Consider the following 23,442-nt stretch of genomic DNA (forward strand, 5'->3'; position numbering starts at 1 on the left):
CAACTAACCTGTATACTTTGGTGCATTTAGGCATTTAAACACGAGGGTTCAATTCAGTTAATTCACTACTGGACAAAGGGTCCAGCATAGGTAATGGTGTAAATTCACGATGAAATGTATTAACTATCTTTTCAACCTTTTGAAACCCATTTTACCAGCAGATGAGATTGTAAGTGATATATCTGGATAGTTGGATTGTGATTCCTGTATACTTTGTTTAGCAATATTGTGGACATTTTACTGTAAATTCAGGAAATAAGCAGAAAACCTTTTCTTAAACTTACACCGTCAAAACCAGGGAGACATTTGTATTCTTTGGGCATGCTTTAGCTCTGTCAGAATGATAAACAGAAACTCCACGTTAATCTGACTTAGTAAGGAGCTTTCAGGATCGCAAGTTAGCAGATTCGTAATCTGACTGTTTGTAAACAGATACGGTCATTGACCTTGTTTTTTGCGGATGTGCTTCATCACTATAGCTTTAGAAGAGCATAATACATTTTCCCCATTACCTAAATTACACAAAAATGGAAAACAGATCTTTCTGCCATACATTTTTCAAATAACTTCATTATGCGGTAGCTGACGATCTACTGCTGTTTTCATGTTCTTATGCAATGCTTTTAATCCTGTGTGATCGACGTCCTTTAAGAATTAGAACATCCAGTTTTTCACTGTTCTTATTTTCATGGACACATAGTAAACGTACACTTGTGCTGCTTAGAAACTCCTGTTATTCATAAATTGATTAATAGCAAGCTGCATTTGAGGGCTCCCCTGCTGGAACTGTTGTCTTTTTAATATTTTCTATCCTTGTTTTTATTATGCAAAATAAATTGTGTTCATCATTTAGCTGGCTAAGAAAAGATGAACACAAAACTCTTAAATTTTACCTCTTTAACGTGCTGAATGTTAATTGGGTTTCTCATTAGAAACTGCCTTGAGAGGCAATAAGACTATAGTATAATTGCTTGAAAGCAAAACATCTGCAAGACTGAAGAAACATCAAGTGGGTTTGTTTTCTAATAAGGTACTTGAAAAGAATTAGAATGATTAATATTTTACATGCCATGGCAGTAATATTTTTCAATCCAGTGGCTTGAATCTTCAATTTCTCACACAAAAAGCACCAAATAGAAATTGTGGACTATCTCAGAACTGGGAATACTTGAGACTTCTCCTCCTTTGAAGTCCACTCATACACTTTTTCCTTTCTGATATTAAGCTGGCAAAAAAAAAAAAAAAAAAAGAAAAAAAATGTGCCATGTTGAGTAATACAAATCGCATTTTTTCAAGAAAATAAGGCCAGATTTCACAGACTACATCTTTTTGCATTTTCCTAGACCTAGTTTCATGCCCTGTCAGCCCTGACTGTACTTGTGTCAACAGCGTTACACTCCATCAGTGCCGTGATGGTATTCCTGTTACATTTTGTACTGAAAGTTAGATGCCTGGGGGTGTTTTCATATTTCATGCCCATTCAGGGTACCAACACTCGATCTGTGTGTTGTGGCTGCAAAGCGAGGCTGTGCTGGCAGCTGTGGCTGCTCTGCAGCAGCTTGTTTTCCTTTGATATGGCCTTTTGATAAAAAAAAAAAAAAAGTCAAATCCAGAAACAAGTAGTTAGTCATTGTTTACCTCCCAGAATTTCTGGCTGCAACCAGTTTCCACCACTTATAGAGAAGAAATCTGTTTGTACTCTTTTTTTTTTTTTTTTTTTTTTAACCAAAAGTAAACCTTTCAGCAGAGGCTAAGTAGCAGATGGCTGGGCAATCTTTTCATCTTTATCTCAACAAATTTTAGCTGACTTTATATACATCGTGCTTTCTCTTTTCCTAGTTTCTACACAGAGATTCTTAGCTAAGTCATCCAATGTAGGGAATTAAGAATTTAAAGAAGGGGGGAGCATATTTTCCAGTCTAGAGATTATTGAAGTAGACTATTGAGTTATCTCATTGCATTTTATTTGCAGGTCCACCCAATGTCATATAACACTTAAGTCACTGACAAATGACAGGCTCCAGTCTGGGTCTGCACCTTGAGTAAACTTTACCATAATCCCACTAAAATTTCAAGTTTGTGAATTCTCCCAAAGTCTTTCAGGAGCCGACATATTTTTTTCATGCTTTATGGACTCCTCCATCTTCCCAAAGTCTTGATGTTGGGAGGGTTTCACCACTGCAAAGGTGGCATGCAGGATGTCATATCCTGGCATATTGCTTCGTGAAACCAGTGGACTGATACCCTGCAAATAGTAGCTGGTGGCTCTGTGTGAAGCTGAAGGTTGTCCCCGCTTACCTGCTGTCTTGGTCACATGCATAGAATCACAGAATCATTAAGGTTGGAAAAGACCTCCAAGATCACCTGGTCTAACCATCCCCCTACCACCAATGTCACCCACTAAACCATGTCCCTAAGTACGACGTCCAACCTTTCCTTGAACAGCCCCACCTGGCAGCAGCGTCACCCAGCTTCACCAGAAGAGCTGACTGGGACTTTTGGAGTGCAACCACCAAGAAGGCATTTTGGATCTTGCTGTCAGGTGCGTCAGTCACTCACTGAATCTGCCCTTACTCAGTGGGGCTCAGTGGCAGTGCTGCTGTGTAATTCACACCGAATAGCATCTTAGTGCTTTGAAGTGGATGAAACTACTTGTAAAAGTAAGAACAAATTAGTGAGTTGTTTCAAAATCTCATTCAACATAGTCTGAGACAGATGTCATGATTAACTGGAAAACAAGCATGTTGCAGACCACTGCCTTTTTAACACACCCATGACGCCGTAGTGTTTCTGCTGGAAAATTTGCAGTCAGTTCCAATTTGACTTTAAATTCTCTGCTGCTGCCCACTATTCATAGGCAACCTTTGGATCCGAATGACCCTTTTTCTTTACGAAATCATTGGATGTAAACCTTTTTTTTGTCTTTTATTTTTCTGTACTCATCTAGCAGCAGTGACTACCTAACAGTATATGTAACAGTAGTGATTATCACTGATTATAGTTCAGCTTCACCGGCCATTTTAAATAAATTAAAGTAAAACAGAAGGTCAGTGACAGCAATAACTGGCCTGCCAATACTGTATGGAACTGGGAAATAGTTTGCAGTGTGTTTTTCCCTGTTTCTGGGGGAAATCAGATGCCATAAAAGCCATTTTCGGAGAGATGTGTAGAAGAGAGGTAAGCAAATAGTGACCAAATAAAAAAATATGGTGGGAAGAAACTGTTTTTGGTTCACTGAATGTGCATGACACAGAATGACTTTTTTTTGTTTTACCAAGACATTCTGCTTTTATCCGTTCTGCTGCTGCTGCTGCTGTAAACACTCACTTCCAGTCACCTCTCCCTAAAACACTTTTGCATTTTTAGGCATTATCTTACATGTCATCTCTCGATTACGTACTGCCTTCCCTGCTGAGAACCTATTACAACATGGTAGACAATAAAGACTGCCCACTGTGATGACTGCTGGCTACCCAAGGGCAATGACATCCTTCCTGACTTCACTTCTGGGTTGCTGACTGTGCCTCCCAGGAGACCTACATGGAAGATCTTAATAATAAATTGATTCCCCTTTTTTTTTTTTTTTTTTTTTTACTTGCTCTCAGCTTGTGGAATAAATAAAAAACCCTAAATAAAGATGAAGTGTTATACTTTATTAATAGTTATGTACAAAGTTACAGCTAACACAGTTCATTTTGCTAAAAGATAAAAAGGACTGTTTGCAAATGTGGATGAGTGGGGGAAAAATGTTTGTATATTCTTCCCTCTTCAGGTTGGTGATTTTTCCTGTGGCTTCAGAAAAAAATGTTTTAGTATGTAACTTGTTCACAGCTGCTTCAAGATGCTCATAAATCCAAGCTGATCAAGACTTCTCATTGATCAGACTTTGATTTCCTGTCACAGGCAAAATAAACCCCAGAATACTGTGTTTAGCTTCTTATAGGAGTATTCTTTTCATGTATTTTGGTAACTACAGCGGTACAGTGTTAGCAGTTCTTGATAAAGCTGGAATTTCAAAGTATTTCTAAAGGTATGTTTGTTTCTGTTTTAGTTGTCTGGTGCTTGACTTTTATTTTTCACATTTAGTTGTTGATTTGTCTTCATTTTTTTTTTCCTGGTGTCTTTAATTTAGTGACAAACCGTAGCATCAATTTGTTTCTAATTCTAAATATTTTGCAACATTCTCTTTGTGATGGTTCAGACCATAGATCTTCTCTTGCAGCTTTGACAAAAAGATTTTCTGTCCTGTGGAGATTTGCTGATGTATCATACCAATAGCTGCCAAAAGGCATCTCTCTGTCTCCTGTATTGTGTCTCAGAAGAGGACCAATTTCCTCGTCTGATTTTGGCTAGTAAAATAGCCAATGCAAAGCTACTTCCAATGCTCTTTTCTTCTGGCGAGAAAAATTATGAGAATTTTGACATTGTTGAAGTGAAAAAATGTAAAAAAATTACATACCTTAAAATTAAATTAAAACTTCCTTCAGTGTCTTTTCACTGATTAGAACTTTTGTAGTCTCCTTGTCGTGGTGCTGTAACCTCTGCCAGGGACAGATGTGTCAGCTTTGGTGAATCACAGATCCTTCATTTAAGCGGTAGACAGGCTCAAGCATTTATATTAAGATCTGTAATTCCCACATTTGTCTTTCTGCTGGGAGGAGTTAGAGAACATGCATAATTTTCTTGGAGCATAAAATACCAAAACCAAATGCCAAAGTTTCAAATGTGAAAATAATTTGCTTATTATGTTACTAATAAATCATTCAGTTCAAGAAGTCTTAGGAGCTGTTGATTCAAACAGCACGTATGGTCTGAGAGATATTTTTGTATGCTAAAGGGATCGTATTAGTACTCAGATTTAACCGGTGTCTAATATTCTATCTCACTAATCAGTAAAATTATTACTAAAATTTCTTCTGACTTACTAACACAAACTTTTACATTAGCAAATCTGTTCTCCTGCTTTTTTTTTTTTTTAGCTATAACTATTTTTTTTTCTTTTTTTTTTTTTTCTTTTTCACCTGGTAGCTTTCTTTGTTAGCTGTCCTGGTGGGGAAATGAGGGAAAGTTCTTTGGGACAGGTTGAAGTGGTTCCTGTTCTTGCTGTTGTGTGAGTCAGATCCTGTCTGTGGAGAAGAAAATGAGATGAACGCTTAAAAATAGGGAAGGAAAAGAACAGTGAGAAATGAAATGCATCATCTGTTCCTTGTAGGGACGCCTACAGGGCTGCCAAAGAAAGGTAAGTATGACAAAGGTGCCAGTTCAGACCTTGGCAAACCTGGATCAGCTCAGGACTGTGCAAGACCTTGCTTTTAGCTGCCTGTCTGGTCAAAGGCTACAGTGCTGTGTTGCAAAGGATGAGGACCTGGCTATCTACGTCTGTCTTTTTTTTTTTTTTTTTTTTTTTAAGTAAATTGAAAGCTAAAGGTTAATGAAGAGAGAAAGGAAAAAGAGTTTTGTGAAGGAAAAACTTAAGTTTTGCATTCTAGGTGATTTTCAGAGCCTGAAGATTTAAGAGACAACAAAATTATTTCAATCTCTCATTCTCTGACTTGGTTTATTCCTACCATCTCTTAGCCTGAGGGCAGCAAAGGTATAACAACAGTGCAGAATAACCTGTACTGCTGTAAGACAGTGAGCATGATGGACAGTGAGCATGATGATGGTGCTAAAATATGATCAATTCAGGCTGCCTCTTCTAGCTTTAATGTCAAAGATCCTTCCACCCCACAGATGATTGATAGACTAGGTATTTTATAATTTTAAATTATTAGTCAAACCTTAAATTGTATGAACTTATTGATGTTTACACTGAAATAGATAGGAAACTGGCTAAGGCAATCACAAAACACATTAGTAAATTCTTTTTGAGAATTCTTATATATTGTTGAATTTCCAGAAATTACAAAACACAAGGCAGTGAGTGATGAGCTGTGTAGGAACTATAGAGAAAGAAATATCTGAAAGACGAACAGCAAAGTAAATGCTAGCCACTGATGCCGACTACTGAGGAGGAAAAAAAGGGAATATTAAACTGGGATATAGAACCAGGATTGGCACATGTAACATAAAAAAAAAAAATTAAAAAAATCCTATTTTGCTTAGTTCTGCATGGAATACTATCTCTGGTTTTGGGCATCCACCTTTTAATACAGGAGGAAAGACAATCGGAATCCAAGAAAACATGAACTCTAGGAAAAATCAGATCCTAAGGGGATGTTTAACCTAGAAAAGAAACAGATGACTTGGGAACAGTGCTTGAGTTGTAAAAATGCTGTTGGGAGAAAGCGGGTGAAGAAATGTTCTCTGTACCTGCTGGGAAAGCAACAAGAGCAATGAGCTTAAGTTGTGGCAAAGACTATTGTTTTCAGGAAAAGGATTTCAGATGTTTAGGATAGCAAAACTATATTGCTATTACATAATTACTATATTATATAATATTATGTTATCATGTTGTACAGCCTCCATCGTTTGAGGTTTTTCAGAATAGGTCTATCAAGCAGCCTTAAACTGTCGAGCACAACATCTATGCAAGTTTTTAGTTCAGGGACAATCATCTTCTTTCTTTTTAGTTTTTGCTGATTTTTAATTTAATGGGGCTTCTGAGAGTTCTGTGAAAGTCGAAATCATTCTGTAACAGTTATTGACTTCCAGCGAATCCTCTTCTGCTTGGAAAGGAAAACAGTAGAACTTGGTGTACTGGTCTGTCGAAGTTGAAAGTCACAATGTGACTGCAGCCCTCAGCCTTCAGAACAGGACTGGTGGGAGGGAAGCTGAGGAAAAATCACCTTTAGGGGCCACAGACACGTATAACCCTTTTCAGTTATGACGAGACCCCTTGGTTTCAGCTGTACATAGTGGGATGAAAGCTGGGTACAGTATTTTCAAGTCTTGTGCCAAGAAATGAAACACTTCAGTTATTTACAAAAATTGAAGTGTGACCTTTGATTTAAAAGAACTCTTCGCCAGTTCTTACAGAGCTTGCCCAAAAGGTTTAGGAGTGACAGAGCCTATAGACTGCAGCACTTGGATCAGATTCCAGCTGAGAACTTCACTGTGTAGTCAGCTTTCATCTTGTAAAGGAGCAGGGTTGGAAAACATGGTAACAACTGACACTAATATATAAAAATTGTGAAAGGAAAACAAGGGATTGTAAATATTATATATTGTCATTTTTGTATTTATGGCTTTCAAAAGATAAGAGGAGAAACATTAATGCCATTAAATGAATGGCAGTGGGACAACCATGGTGTTTACGAATGAAAGGGTTTTTTTGTATTGATAATTCAGGAATGAATAGGAAGCCAAGCCAGCTGATTAGGTGAGACTAGTAAATGAACTGTCTAGAAAGACGCATTTGTAATACAGTCAGGAAAATCTGCATTATTGTATCTTGGGCTACATTCTTCTGCAGGCTAATGACTAAGCATAACTGGCCTTCACATTGTACCGAATGAATGTCATTCTTTTTATTTTCCTCCTTTTGGATATCACAGACTAGCTTAAGTAAAATTGCTCGAGTGACAGTTTAATAAGAAATACTTATATTAAAATTACTATTTTATATCCTTCTGTATAGTCAAGTGACATCTTTAATTTTTGATACAAGTAATTATAAAGGGAAATCATAGTTAAAATGAAAATCAGGGTTGTAGCACTAGTTTAAAAGTTGAAGCATGAAAAGCAGAATTTCCATATATTTAAGGTAAATCCATTACTGCTGTTTTCTGTAGTATCTGTGAGAAGGTAGAAAAAAATTAATACACCTCTTTTTATTGTGATAGTTAATAAACTCATGTTCTTGATATATTCTGCTTTGTCTGCCCAGGTCGTACTCCCTTTTGAATTAGTCCAGCTAACTACAGCCAAAGCTCATCTCCATTTTTTCATCCTCCAAAGGTTTCTTTTTTTGTTTGGCTGATTAGAAACTCAGGTCTGTATAATTCTGTTCCCTGTTTCCTGGCAGTAGTTGATCACATTTAGATGGTATTAGTTTACTCTGAAGAGAAAAAACTTTTCTCTTTCAGTGATTGTGAAATACTGAGTTGGGCTTGAAGTACCACTGCATTCCATCATAGTGAAAAAAAGAATAGGAAAGATAACAGTTCTGTTTTGGTCCCAGGAATTGTTTCATCTTTGCTTCTCTATCTCTTGCCTGTGGAATTACGTGCGATTCCTGCACACCTCTGCTGCTGTAATTTGTATAACTATGTTATATTTTGTCTGCAGCATTAGCAAATGATATATAGAAATCTGATAGCGTCTCAAATGGCTTGTAATCAGGCAGAAGCAAGACTGTTTCCTAAACTTCTGATTTTACTAAATTTTTTGTCTGTGGGATATACAATCTGAGAGATGACTTCTGTGCAGATTAAGACCTGCATTCAGAATGCCCTTTGGAACTAATTTTACGTAAGGTACAAACATTTCTTAAAGGTTTTAAATGATCTTTCATAATCATTTGAGAAGCTATGACCCGGATGTTGTCTTTGGCTCTAAGTCTGCTTAAGAAACCACAGTTCTGGAGTTCACAGCTTGTGCCAGTGCAACCTGCAGTGTAATGTACATCACTGAAATGATCGGGGTTATTAAAAAACTCTAAAGTAAATACTTTTATTTTTGGGGCAGGGGCTGGCTCGGGAGAGACAGGTCTTAATCTGAATCATTTCAGCTTTCTGGTAGTGTAATGCTGCTATATGCTGTTGCGTTTGTGCAACTAAAGGGACACCAAACTGAGGGAAAGCAGTTAAAAACCAAGATGGACCTAAAGAGAATAGGACCTCATTTGCCTCTAGAGCAAATTCCTCATCAAGCTGTATCTGAAAGCAGCAGCCTGCCTGCTGCAAGTGATGTTGGTTTCTTCAGCTTTAAGGAACATTGAGGTCATGATCTCTCACGTCTGTCTGGGATATTCTTGATTTTTTGGGGTAGATAAATAGCACCATCTTCACATCTCATAGCAGGTGCAAATGAACCATTGCATTTAACATTTGTGTCTCAGCAGATTCAATTTAATCATTAATGTTCATTGACTGTAGGTGAGCTTTTGGAAAGTTTTTCTTCTACCCTATTAAGTTGTTTTTCATTCTGATTATTTTTAACTTCTGTGGGCTTTATAACTCTTTGTGAATAAAGAAGAAATAATGAAATCCTGGTCAGTCCTGCTTACTCTATGTGAGTCTTCTCTGCATGCATGCTGTTTTCTGTTCATAGGCACATTCACTTCTTAATTAAAAATAAATAATTGATAATCCAGCAAGTGTGCCTAGAGACGGAGAAACAGACGTTTTTCCTCCTCAGATTTTTGAGGAATTCGGATTTTAAGATGATCTAGACGATAAAGAGTAATGTCTCATTATCCTGAAATCATAGGAAAGGAAGCTGTGTACTATCTTTAAGGTGAAGGAGGGCTAAATGTGCGGGAGAAATGTTTGTTTTTATCTGCCTTATTTAAAAATCACTACATTCCTTTAGCGTGCTCACAGACAACATGCTAGGAATTTTTTTCTCTCCTACTAGAGTAGTTAGGATTTGCCTTGAATTACCTGCAGACAAAGGTGGATGATCTAATGGAGAATGAGTTATAGAGCACAGATACATCGCAGCATTGTATAGACTATGCTGATTTTGAGCTACCTTTAGCTAAGAAATGAAAAAGATGCGTATATGGTATTATATACAGTGTAGGAAAGGAAGAGAAAAAAATGAAATGCATTATACTGTCAGACTTAGGGGATTGTATTGTTATTTTAAAGAATGAAAGATGGGGGTTTAAAAACAAAGGGTGAAAGAAAAATTACCTGATGAGATCACCCGAACTGTCATTGAGATGAAGAGGCAAACTGGTAATTCTTCTTTGTTTTCCTTGTCTTAAGACCAGAAATGTTTAACGTCATTTTGGAAGAAGGAAACCTCTGTCATGGAAACTGTATGATTCAAGTGCAAAGCATACAGCAGTCATAATTTAATTAATTTGTAAAGAAAAAACTGGAAGTGTAAGAAGATTAAATTAACAGGATTACAAATGTAATCTTAACAGACAATAGTATTAGATCTTTGGCAACTATATGATTGCTGTAGCAGACTCTTGACAGGTGAAATAATCACCATAGTCAAATATAAGCAGTTAATTTATATATGTCTGAAATCCATTCCCTTGAGATATCCATAGAAACATGTTAATTCAAAAAAATACAGAATTAATACTTCTGAATGGCCGTAATGTTGGTTGCCCTCGTGATTTATGATAGGCAAAATGAATTATTTCTTAAACTCTTTATAGTGAACTGACCTTTGATCGACAACAGAAGGCAGTTGGTTTTATTTCACATAGCATAAGAATTGCTGCTGAAGATTTCATTTCAATTTCAAATAAATAGACCTTTATGTTAGTAACTTTGTCTCCATTTGAATAGGACTTCATTTTATTGGCTCATTTATTTTCATTTATAATTTAGTTGCCTAAGGAGCTACTAATGAATTAGCTACAAAAGCTGTCAAACTAAAACTTTGAATTTTAAAGCATGCTTTCTTCAAGTGTTAAAATTACACACATACACAGAGTGAATTAATGCCTTGCCTGTTTGGTAAAGATTTGATGAAATTATTTGATTTCATTTTGAAATGGTTGATTGTGCAGTAAAGGCTGAGGAAGTGATCTGAGACAGAGCTTCATAGAACTTAAAGCAAGAAGCAATCAATCTCATGCTTTGTATCCACAGACCATTACATTTCTTCTGGTTAACCCTGTATGGTCTTAGTGTCTTTGGCTAGATATAGCTTGTGTTTTTTGAAGGACAGCTTCTGGGGAGATGTTGTGATCTTACATAAGTGTCCATTTACACTGCAAATGACTACTTGCTGTAGAAGCATTTCTCACAGTGCTTTGTTCCTTTTTTTTTTTTTTTACACTGTTGTACTTGAAAATTCAGGTGACACTTTCTTGCCTTATATGTTCTTAGATACATCTGCATATCACCCAGATCCTTTACTCTGAGCAGTTAGACTCTTAGATTAAAATAATCTATACGGTTTCTTAAGTGTCAAAGAGGGCAAGAATCTGCAGGAGAAAGCCATTTCCAAGATAGAGGACGGGAGAAAAACACTGAACCACCTGTTCTCCTGTTCTTCAGTGTTTTTTCTTTTTCTCTTTCTCTCTTTCTCTCTTTTTCTCTTTCTCTCTTTCTTTCACACCTTTTGATATCTCTGAGGGTGTGGTGATTTTATCAAAATGTTTTTTTAGGAAAAAAAATACAAAGTATGGAATTTAAGCCTGATACTACGTTGCTGAGACACACTGAATACTAAGGCTGCATGGTTTTGATCTTTGATGTCGTTGGGTGGAATTACACAAAAAGCCCCATATGTACAGTACAGTATATATGGAAGTACAGTTTAATAAAATAAATGTTTTAGTGGAGGATTTAGCTGAGAACAGGAAAGTGTATGGGTAGTACTGTAATCTTTCAGATGGGACCATCAACACAGAGGCATTGTATTTGGTAAATATTGTATGGGCACTTTGATATATACCTACTTATGAAGTTTAAATAATGTTAAAGGGCCTTAGATTCTTTTACATTATTAGTAACTTTTTAAAAAAAAGGTGATTATAATTAGTAACTGGTAACCATCAGTAACTGTTTTTCTACTGATTGCTTTGTGGCAAGGATAGAATTAAGAATATTTCCAGCTAACTTGATGCTTTGCTTGTTTGTTGATTTATTTCTCAGCAGTCCTTTTCCAGATATACCCTGAATTAAGTGACTGCCAAATCTTACTTAGAATTTTTCTTTGCATTTTGCTGGAACCGTAATACTTATATTGAGCCATCACATAGCCTTTAATGTAGCAGTATATCAAAGCTTTCCTGAAGTGCAGAAATTGTTTCATACCCATTAGCTCTCATTGCCACTTCATCATACAGGAATTTAAGCATGACCTGTTCTGCGTAAATCCATGCTCGTTTTCACTTGCCTAAGTACTGAACCAGAGTTCTCTCTGTCTCTCTCTTTTTTTTTTTTAATATTTTTCTTCTCCATCCTTTTGCATCTACAAAAATTCTGTAGAACTGTGATGGTCCTAATAAACTTCTCTTATTATCTAGGTAACCCCAATACTATAGACATAGGAGTCACTGCCTTTCCATTCTTTGTTATTTTTTTTTTTTTAACTGATAAAATTCTATGCAACTTCAAGGTCTTTTCCCTTTATGTGCAGTTATTTTTAAGTCAAAGGTAACAATTCTTAGAATCTTCCTTGGATTCAGTTACCATTTTGCAACTCAGTAATTCCCATTTCCTATGGAAGATGTTTTGTTCTGTTTTTACTTTTCAAATTTTACTGTGCCTTTTATTTCTCAGGTCATGCCTCACATACTTACTTTCTTCTCCAAGCTTTCAATATCCTTCAACTCATCTAAATCATGTTTATATTTTGATATATTTTGTTCCTGTTTGCTGCTTTCAGTCTTGAATATAAATATACAGGATTTAGTCTCTTCTGAGAATAATTAATATGGTTGTTTTTGTAACTTTTCTTTTTCAGAAAAGAATCTAAGTGTTCTCCTCATGATATTTCCTTAAAAATAGTCAGCAGTCATCCTGTCGTCATACTTGTACCTGCATCTTAGTTTAATTATTCCAACTTCAGCCATCATCTCCTCCCTTTTTTTTTTTTTCTTTTCTGTCTTTATACATGGACTCATGGGTTCACAGGATAATTCCTCTCAAAGCAGGGTCAGTGGTGAGATCATGCCAGGTTGCTCAGGACTTCATTCAGAAAGGTTTTGAGAACCTCGATGGAGCGTGGCTGCACAACCTCAGTGGGCAAAGCGGCCCACTGCTCAACTGTGCTCGTGGTAAAAAGCACCTCATTTCTGTTCATACTTATTGTCTCTCATCCTCCCACCAAGCACCACTGTGAAGAACCTGGTTGCATCTTCCCAAAGATGTCCAAAATTGGACAAATGAAATGTCCAAAGTCTGAATTAATGTTTTGTTTAGTGTATTCAGTAACTGTATCAGTCTTGCTTTCCAAAAAGGAGATAGTTGTGCCTCAAGGAAAAGGAAGGTGATGCTGCCAGCAGTGTATCTGCTGAGATAGGTGCCAACACATCCAACACCTTGCTCTTCTGACTTTTGTATGAGTCACCTTCAAGGGAGGATACTTTATCTGCTCAGCAATTTTATACCTGTTGGTTTTCTTCGAATAGCTTGTCCTGTTTTCTGAGAAACTTCAGTGCCTTATGTCGTCACTAACATTATTTATATCCAAGAAGAGCCAGAAGGCGTCAGAGCCCTTCAGTTAAAGTTCTTATCAGCACAGAAGCACTGCTAATTTCTAATGTAACGTGCTTAAAATATAAGAAATACTTGTGAATGGTGCTCTTTTCTGGAAATAGAGATTATCATCAAATGATTGAATAAATTGGGGAGAAAATATTAAGTGCCAAAGCTCCATTGACGTTCCTGGGATCATAAGTGACTGTGTCCTATTTTCGTATGGGACCCGGACTTCCAGGTATTGACCTAATTACTACTGAAAATTAAATTAAGGAACATGAACTTTTCTGCTTCTAAGAGAGAAGGAACCCCTGACTAAACTCTCTGTAGTGCACTTACAGACGTAGGCTCTACGTTGCATAAGCAGCTATCTAAATGACTTGAGATAATTGTGTGCACTAGGGCAGAGGTTGAGTTGCAGTCCTTAATCTCAGCCATATTCAGTCTCTGAGGTATATATCTCACAGGCTAGCTAGGATTGTAAATAGGGAACCGGAATGTGATTTCCCAAGGCCTGCAGAGAATGCACATGCCATCGATTTTTCAATTGGAGTTGGCCACTTGGCTTTCTTTGGGGCTTTTGAAACGCCCAATCAAGACAGCTAACTTCAAGCATGTGTTTGTTGTGCTCTCAATGTTAAGTGACTGATGGTAGCAAATGGCAAGGGGGAGAACTGCATGGGAAGGAAAATGTACTTCAGGCTGATGATGCTCATGCCACTAACCCAGCTGTAAGGCTGTGATTCTGAAATGAGGGCATGGAAAGGAAGAGGGAGGTTCACTTCATCTCTTCTTTGCAGCTGTACAAGTGAATAATGAGCCACACCAATTTAAAACAAAAATCCAAAGAAAAAAAAGAAAAAGGCTTTAAGGGCAATTGATAAAATTGATAAGTTGAGATAAAAATGTCACTGTCCAAATCCATAATGAAATACGATGCTTTTAAAATACCACTTTGTATCCTGGAGATAACAAAATATTTTACCTGATGTCATTCTTTCTGGTGTGACATAGAGCTGTAAAGTCCGCTTCAGCATCTTATAAACTTAGGACAGAATTTGTAGCCAAAAATCCTCCTGCCAGTCAAGATCATGTAATCACAGCTTCGTTCTGATTAACAAAATATTTGTATTTAGATTGCACATTTACATTTAAAAAATCAGCTAAGCTAGGGTAGAACTTTTTATTTTGCAAGTTACGGAATCGTGCTTTGAATTACATATTCGGGAGTAGGGCAGAAAGGTGTCAGTATCATCGAAATGATGTGCTGTGACCCTACTGGGACTCCAGGTAAATGGTGGGATAGCCCTCAGGGTGGGCATAGGACACGGGCTGGAGATAAGGTGGGCAGGTCGGGAGGAGGCATTGTGATCTGTGGGAAGGAGCTCAAACAGAAGAACAAAAAGGAAGGTCACACAGTGGAAGTGGGGGCAGGCTGCTTGGGAGGAATATGAGGTATGTGGGAACACGTAGCAACACAGGAAAGCTAGTGCTCAGCTGGAATTGAAACTAGCAGAGGAGGTTAAGGGCAAGAAGAAAGGTTTCTGTAAGTACATCAGCAGCAGAAGGGAAGGCAAGGAGAGCGTGGGCCCATCGCTCAGTGTGGCCATATGGAAAAAAAGCTGAAGTATTCAATGCCTTTTTTGCCTCAGATTTCAGTGCAGAGAATTGTCCTCAGGCCTCCCAGCTCCCTTGGCCTTCTAGCAGAGTGGGAGGCAAGCAGTATCTGCAGGAGAGGAAGACAGCAAGGGATCATGTAACCCACTTGAATGTACATAAGTGCATGGGACCAGATGGGATGTGTTTGAGGTTGCTCTCTAGTCTTGGACAAGTCATGGCAGCTGGGGGAAAACAGCAAACATCACACCCAGTTAGTAAATGGTGTGGCCCCTTGGGGTTCAGTACTGATACCGATACTGCTTGGTGTCTTAATGACATCAGTGAGGGGACAGAGTGCAATCTCAGCGAGTTTGTGGGCAGTGGGCAGCTGGGCAGCAGTGGGCTGGAGGGCAGTGCTGCTACCTAGGGACCTGGGAGAAATAGGCTGACAGAAACATCACAGAAGTTCAGCAAAAGCAAATGCAAGGTCTTACCTGTGGGATGGAAGAACCCTTTGTAACAGGATGGGCTGGGAGCTGACTGCCTGCGAGGCAGTGCTGCAGAAAGGGATCGGTGAGTCCTGGGGAACAGCAATTTGAGCATGAGCCAGCAGCGTGCCGTTACAGCAAAGAAAGTGACCTGCATCCCTCAGCTGCATGAGTAAGAGTGCAGGCAGCAGGTCAGGGAAATGATCCTTCCTCTCTGTTTGGCATTTACAAGACTAACTATGCAGTACTGTGTCCAGTTCTGGGCTCCCCACTACAGGAAGGATGTCGACATATGGAGACCAAACAAGGTGGTCAGGGGCTGCAGCACATGGCATACAAGGTGAGGCTGAGAGAGCCTTACGAAGAGATGGCAAAGAGACCGCAGTGCTATGACCAAATGCCTGGGTGGTGGATACAGAGCAGATGGAGCCAGACTTGAATGTTCACAGTGACAGGATAAGAGGCAGTGAACATAAGTTGCAATATGGAATATTCTCGTTAGGTATTAGCAAAAATGTTTATACAATGATAATGGTGAAGTACCGGAACTTATTTCCCAGAGAGGTCATGGAGGTATTCAGGACTCAGCTGGAAATATCCCTGAGCAGCCTGATGTGATTAGACATGATCTGAGCTGAGGGTTGGATAGGCAGTTCCTTCCAACCTGAATTATTCTTTCAGTCTATAATATTATAATGTTTTAAAATTTGTATATATATATAAAAGTTGGAAATTCTTTTTGTTCAAATAATAGGATTTCTTGAAATTCATACTCATCCCACTCCAGGAAATTTCTTATTCATATTAATGGTTTCTTTCTGGAAAAAAAAAAAAAAAGAAAGAAAAAAGTGACTGATTTACTAAGATAGTCATTCAACAAACTAAGTACCAAAATGCAATTTAGATGTAAATTTATATGTCCATGTTCAGACCAGCAATTCATGATGGCCTTGCTTAGCTGATTTAAGGCACCTGAATTTCACTCAGGCAGATGAATCCCCTTTTCAGAGACATCGGCTTTTAGACGTTGCTCTATGAAATAGCACTATACCTAAGTCATTTGTTCAGTAACTGCCCTAACAGCCAGGTTTAAGCCATACCAGTAGGAGTTGTTCTTGGGTTTCTTAACCTTTATCTTTTTGTTTTGTTATTAATATTTACATTGTTTTGTGTTTGTTTTACTAATCTATTTTTATGTTTCTGTAAAATTGCCAGGTATTCTATGAAGCTGCACTGGAAGGTATTTACTAATGTTCAGGATTTTAAAATCAAGGTCCTGAATTGCTTGGTCTAAAAATCTCTTTCTTCCCATCCAGGTCAACAGAAACAGCCTGTGCAGAGAAGTGAATTCATAAATGTGAATCACGCTTCCCCCCCATCATGTTTGGCACCAGGAGGTCAGTTCTTACCTTCATTATGCTTTTCATCTCCAAGACAATGGTATAGCCGATGGGACTCTAACCTTAAAATTCACCTGTTCTAAATGTATTGTTATATAAAATACGTGAGCTGGATATATATTTTTTTCTATTACATTGGTAGGTTTTTCTTTGCTGTACAAATCTGGTCTGCTTTAATTGGCAAGTATGTGACATAAAGGCCATGTAGCACGCAGGCAAGCAGCACCCCCGTGCCATTATGGGTCACAGCAAGACTGCCAAAGAAGACACTGTGCTAGTGCTGGAGGGCATCCCTCCTGTTTTCTGGGTAGAGAAATAATACTGGGATCACAAAGTACTGGTTTCAGATACATTATTTTCTGCTGTTTTCAGGAGTCCATACCGAGTACAAGGTAACTTCCATCTCTTATTCAGCGTGATTTCGTGTCATATCCCAAATGTCTCAAAAATCAACAGTTTTGAATCTGCACTGTCTACTTTCTGCACTCTTTGAGTGCTTCTTTTAAGCCTCAGGTGGTGTAGTTCTGCTCCTGTATCCATAAGCGGACAGCATGACATTGCTTTCTGCATGGTTCCTGCAGCCCAAGCTGTGGTGGCACACTGAGCCACCTTTCTAAGTTATCATTTTCTGCACCCATGGGTCTTCCACAGGCGAGTCCAATTTTTCCACAGAACAGACATACTGTTGGTCATCCACCCTCTGTGTGAACTCCCTGATTTCTGTGCTTGTTGGAAGGCTTTTAGTTTTTTTGTACAAGCTTATTTGTATTTCTGCTGGTGAAGGGTTTTGACATTTGTGCCCCTGTAGCATGGCAGCCTAGTGAAACCTGTGTAGCAGCAGAGTACCTTTCATCTTGTACCCACAGAAATAGCTCACCTTTTCTGAACTGTTGGAAAGAGGGGCGGCTGGCTTGCTGCTAAGAAGCAGCATGTATGAAGTAGCATCCTGCATGCCTGTGGGAATTAGGGGTGGCGAAGAGGAGCTTGGTTTTCTGAGGCTTCAGCTCCCACTCCAGCTTCAGAGTGAGCTGCAGCCCCGCCTGAGTCCAGGCCCTAGCAGAGGGCTGCCTGGGACATCTGGTCCCCTGCGTTCCTGCGAGCATGGGCACTGCTGCTCACAAAGCAGCAAATACAACCTGCTAACTTCATAGAATATCCCAAGTTGGAAGGGACCCACAAGGATCATCGAGTCCAACTCCTGGCTCCACACAGGACTACCCAAAAATCAGTGCACTTGTCTGAGAGTGTTGTACAAATGTTTCTTGAACTCTGGCAGGTTCGGTGCTGTGACCACTGCCCTGGGGAGCCTGTCCCAGTGCTCGACCTCCCTCTGGGTGCAGAACCTTTCCCTAACCCCCAGCCTGACCCTCCCCTGTCCCAGCTCCATGCCGTTCCCTCGGGTCCTGTCGCTGTTCCCAGAGAGCAGAGCTCAGCGCCTGTCCCTTAGTCTTAGGGCACATCTCTATAAAGGACCCTGAAAATGGGGCAAAACAGAACTCGAAATCAGGGGAAAATACATAAGGGAAGCAAGAGTATTCTTTCTTGGTATTTCTTAAAAGGACTGTATGTTTGCAGTACCTCCCCTTTAAAGCTTCTGTCAGGTCAAGCCTGATCTCCACACACGATCCAAAGCTTGCTCAAAACTTAGTGCAACACAGGTTAAGGACAAAATTAGGAGATGGTGACAGAAACAGGGGGAGCAAATTCGGTGTTCACTGTGCAGTGTTCCTGTGCCAAACTAGATACACAAATAGATTCTGATTTCATCACCACATCAGTCTCCTTCCAAACACCGGGAGCTCCTTCCAGCTGCGCAGCTCCTAGGTTCACGCGTACCTTAGCTAGTGCTGTTAGAGACAACGTACACATTAGTCTTCCAGAAGAGAAGTAACAGTTTCAAAGCGTAAAGCCTTATTTCCCTTCTGTCTGAAGTGGTACTGACTTCTGGTTCTGGATTCTGTTACCTTGAATATGATCTGCAAATAAGATATTTTTAGGGTAACTTCAGGAAAGGGCAACTTTGATCTTATTTGGGTGAATACAGAGTATGTTGTTTTGGGAGTATCTGGTGTTTGAGGTCATTTGCTGAGGGTACAGTAACAGAATTGTGAACTTCCCACTTGGAGATTTCTGCTTTTGATTGTTTGACACTGCAGAGTATTAACTCTCAAGTTAACCAAAGACATTCTGCTAAGTGAAATAAATTATATTATAGTTGAGATGGCTTAGTTATTTTTGCCACTGTTTAATACTGACCTATAATCATAGAATCATTAAGGTTGGAAAAGACCTCTAAGATATGTGGTCCAACTGTCCCCCTACCACCAGTATTGCCCACTAAACCATGTCCCAAAGTACCACATCTACCCTTTCTTTAAACACCTCCAGGAACGGTGACTCCACCACTTCCATGGGCAACGTGTTCCAATATATAAGAACTCCTTCAGAACCAATCTAATTATTTTTTTTTCTCTCACAATTGTTTCTTAATTGTCTCTGTCTCTCAGCATTATAAGGAAATGGCAGAAGGAAGAATTGTCTAATTGGTAGCCTTGAAATTTGATTATTTATTTTTTCTCCCAGATTGAATCCTGATTACTATGCAAATAAAAATTCCTCTTATAGAATAATACAAAAAATGCAAAATTCCATTTCATGTCTGCAAACAAGAGTTTTTATGACCTGGGAAAGAGAAGTTCTCTGCCTGTTTACTGTTCTATGTTTTGCTACTTCTCACTTTACCCAGACTGTTTTGAACCACTTATGATAAATAAGGGGTTTCCTGCTTCCAGGAGTGAAAAAGACAGAGCAGATTCCATAATAATAGGCTCCTACGTGCTAACTGGGAAATTATGTCAAATAGTCTTGAGATTGGTATCGTATTTTTATTAGGCAGTAATTGAGTACTTATCAGATATTTTGTTCTCAGAATCGCAGTGCACTTTGAATTTATTTTTCATAGATGACTGTTAATTATGAATAAGAAGATCTTGAGTTTTCATTGATCACTTTTAAAGGTTATAAGTTCATGCAAACAGACTGCCCAAAATTATTCAGAATTTTTGAAAATCTTGGTTTGATATATTAATTCTCTTCCAAAAGAGAAAGTGTCTTTACTTGGAAACATCATTAAGAACTAAGCTATTTTTGTAGGAAAAAATGATTGAAGGTTTATTTTCTTCTAAAATAAATTTTGAATTAGTTCTCATAATACACCGCCAATTATAATCTTTACTAAACATTTAACAAAACCACATCACTGACTCAAAGATTGAACTATCTCCTGCCACCAAGTTGTTTGAAGTTGTCAGGAGTATTGTAGTAGCTTAGGTCCCTTTTATTTTTACCTTTTTATGATTTTACATGTAACTTTATATTTAGTTAGTAGACCTTGTTGAACTGACTGAATAGTGAAGTTGATAAAAGTAACTGTCCTATCAGAACAACTTTGCTAAAATTTGTGTGAGGAAGATATTTCTCAACTGCTTCGTAAGAAGCTGTGTTGTCAAAGTGAACTGATGGTGCCAACTGAGAGGTGCATTCCTCTTGATTTCAGTTTAATTTGAGATCCGATCCCATGCTTTTAAATGCTGAACTGTTGTGATTTTCCTGTGTTGTTTTATATTCTGCTCTCGTCTTTTTCTCTATTGTGGTAATTTTTCTCTAATTAATTATATCTGCAATAGTCACCAGCATGGAAATAGCAGAGGTCAATATGCATACTAGTGAGTTTCTGATGTAATATATTATTGATGTTGTGTACTCATTTCAGCCTTGCAAGAGCGACTGCCAATACCACTGTCTTCCTGTGGAAGGGAAAAGTATGTAAAGGGCTCTAGGGAAGGTATTTTTATTTTGTAGGAACCTACCTTACGTGTGACAGAAATGAAATTTGCTCTGCAAAGAGATAGGCCCCAAATTATCACACGCTCAGGATTTGCAGTAGACATTGGCTAACTGTCAACCTAAAACTGGCATCATGATTTTCAGGGGTACTGTAACCTATGGTTATACACATTCTTCAGTTTGGAAACCTTATTCTGATGCCCTACCAAAAGGCTATGTTTACATATGGTTTCTAGGTTTCTGTCCATGTTTTTCGATTGGCAGTAGTCTTAGACCATTCCTGTGTTTGTTCTGATACCTTTGGCAGGTTCTAAAACACGGCAGTGGATGGCCAGATAACTCTGGCCATTTCTGAACAGGGTTTGTGCCAAAGAGTAGGTGTCAGCCAGTACATTTCTTTGGGATTTTTAAGTGTACAGAAGTAATTATCCGATTTGGCCTAAATTCACATGGTACTCACTATGCCCTTTTTATTTTTAATTGGAAGTGACGTTACTTGAGTAAAGCTATAGCATGCTTTACTTCTTCTGCTCTGTTAGAGAATTAACTTTGTTACTGCTAAAATTTTTTACAGAAGTGGATTGCAAATATCTGTTGACATGGACTCTCTTTAAGTTTACTACCATTTCCCAAATATCAACCTCCAATGTTTTGCACTGTTTTATTGCTTCGAGGCTTGGAGGCTGAATAATGGAAAATGATAAGGCAGCTGAGGGACTTAGTTTCTAATTTAACCAGAGCAAATGCAGTCTAGTATACAGATATATATAGGGCAACAGAATGTGAGACACCCTATATTTACTGTTTCTTTGTTCTCAAGTTTTATCTCTTTTGCACATCTAGCCATCGTATCTAGCCTGTGCTATGCTTAACATTTATTAATGTTTATTATGCTTACTATATCACATAACACTTCAGTAACTCAAGCCTTCAGTGCATATATATATACGGCTTCTCCGCTGCAGAATTCATCCTTCCAGCATGGAGTGCTTCTCTCTCTTCCGTTAGCACACAGCTTCTCTCAGCAGCATTTGTTCTGGTTGGGGATAAACAAGAAGGAGCAGAAATCGAACTGAGCGGGTTTATCCCGTTATGAATGGTTGCTTGCTTACATCAAATAGTGTCAGGAAGATTTTTCTTCTTCACCTGCAGTGTTCACACTGACCCAGTGCCAACTGATCCAGGATGTAAGTGGCCAAATTGTATTTCTTGACATCTTTGTATGTTTGTAGCTCCAGAACTTAACCATAAGCAGTGTTTCCTCTTTCAAGTCTTCCATCTGCTTAGTTTTCTTCTCTCCATTGGATTTATTATTTGACACACGCTACTTTCTCTAATCGCTTTCTGTTCTGTTTCCTGTTTTCTGTCTCTACCTTGTCTGAGCATCTGCTGTGCTTCTTCTGCCTCTTGCACTCAGTTCACACACTTGGACTAATTTCACCAGGATTCTTAATGTCCTCCATGTGAGTCCATACAGGACTTGGGTCTCTGTAACGTGGTACCTGCTTTAAACATGCAGTTCTTGAAAACGTGTACTTTGTTAGCTTTCCTTTAGTCTCACTTCTCTGAACTGAGTTTCGATCTTATCTGTTTTCTATGATAATCATGAAACTAAAACCCAAAGTACCAATGTTTAGGTGGTGAAGTATTCAGATGACAAAAATTTGATTTACAATGGATCCACAAAAATATGTCAGAAGAGTTTATACAAGTATGTGGTAGGCTGAAGTCAGCCAACCACATGCACAGATACTTGTTCATTCCACTTTCCCATTGTATGAGGAGAAGATGAGAAGAAAGATGAGAAGACTCGAGGACTGAGATAAAGACAGGTTAACAAATGAAGCAAAAGTATGCACAAGAAATTCATTCACTTCTTCCCACTGGCAGGCAGATGTTTACCACTTTCTGGAAAGCATGGCCTCAGCATATTACTTTGGAAGACAAATTCCATAACCATGAGTGTCCCCACTTCCTTCTCCTTTCCATTGCCTTTTATTGCTGAGCACAGCATTACTTGGGTTTGGAGTATCCCTTTGGTCAGTTTGGGTCAACTGTCCTGGCTGTGTCCTCTCGGTTCCTTGCTCACCTCCAGGCTATTTGCTGGGGTGGGAAGGGTGGAGTGAGAAAAAGAGAAAGCCTTGATGCTGTGCAAGCACTGTTCAGCAACAACCAAAACATTGATGAGTGTTTTAACAGTGTTTTAATCACAAATCCAAAAGACAGCACCATACAGACTGCTGTGAAGAAAATAAATTCTATCCCAGCCAAACCCAGTACAATGTAAAAAGTTCAGTCAGTGTTCATGGAGCTTAAATTCCAACAAAAGCTTTCGTTTCCTATATGTACAAATAAAATCACCAAAAAAAAAAAAGCTATTTTGAGCATCTTTTAAAGTTAAAAAGCTGCAACCCTAATTATAAAATGTTTATGAATATTTGGATATAATCTGTTTTACCAATGAAAATACAAAAGAAGATTAAGTCTGTTTAATCTTAAATAGTTAACTTTTTCTCAGTTATATTTTTACAGAAGTCTGTTATCATAAGACTTTGCTTTGCCTTGTCTGGAGCCTTTCAAAGACATATACGTGTGTTAGCCAACCGACTTCACGTGTATCTTTTTGCCACAGTAAATCATCTTCATTTCTACATTGACTTTATGCAGTAGCTGTAATACTTAGAATTATTTAATTCTCCTGTTGAATTTCTTTGATATATTTTGGAGTTTTTGTGAGAGTGTCTGATTACTGCCTGCATATTCTATAATTACAGGATTACACTTGCACTTCAGTTATAATGTTAATATTATGAGTTTATTCTTCAA

At 38.4% G+C, this 23,442-nt stretch overlaps 1 protein-coding gene across 9 annotated transcripts in view; it reads left to right on the top strand.

Annotated features, from left to right (window-relative positions):
• Positions 1 to 23,442, top strand: part of OXR1 (oxidation resistance 1) — a 273,119-nt gene that overhangs the window by 20,136 nt on the left and 229,541 nt on the right. For 8 of the 9 annotated variants that reach the window (XR_013946361.1, XM_080579456.1, XM_080579472.1 and 5 more), the window contains exon 2: positions 16,687 to 16,767. The exons of the other annotated variant lie outside the window; for it this stretch is intronic. Coding sequence is in view for 2 of the 8 variants with exons in the window: in XM_080579471.1 (XP_080435597.1) it covers positions 16,751 to 16,767 (17 nt within the window). In the remaining 6 variants the exon portion in view is untranslated. The remainder of the gene's footprint in view (positions 1 to 16,686; positions 16,768 to 23,442) is intronic. 9 annotated transcript variants of the gene reach the window in all.

The sequence above is a fragment of the Anser brachyrhynchus genome, assembly GCF_964034855.1.
Source record: "Anser brachyrhynchus genome assembly, chromosome: 2".
Classification (NCBI taxonomy): Eukaryota; Metazoa; Chordata; class Aves; order Anseriformes; family Anatidae; genus Anser; species Anser brachyrhynchus.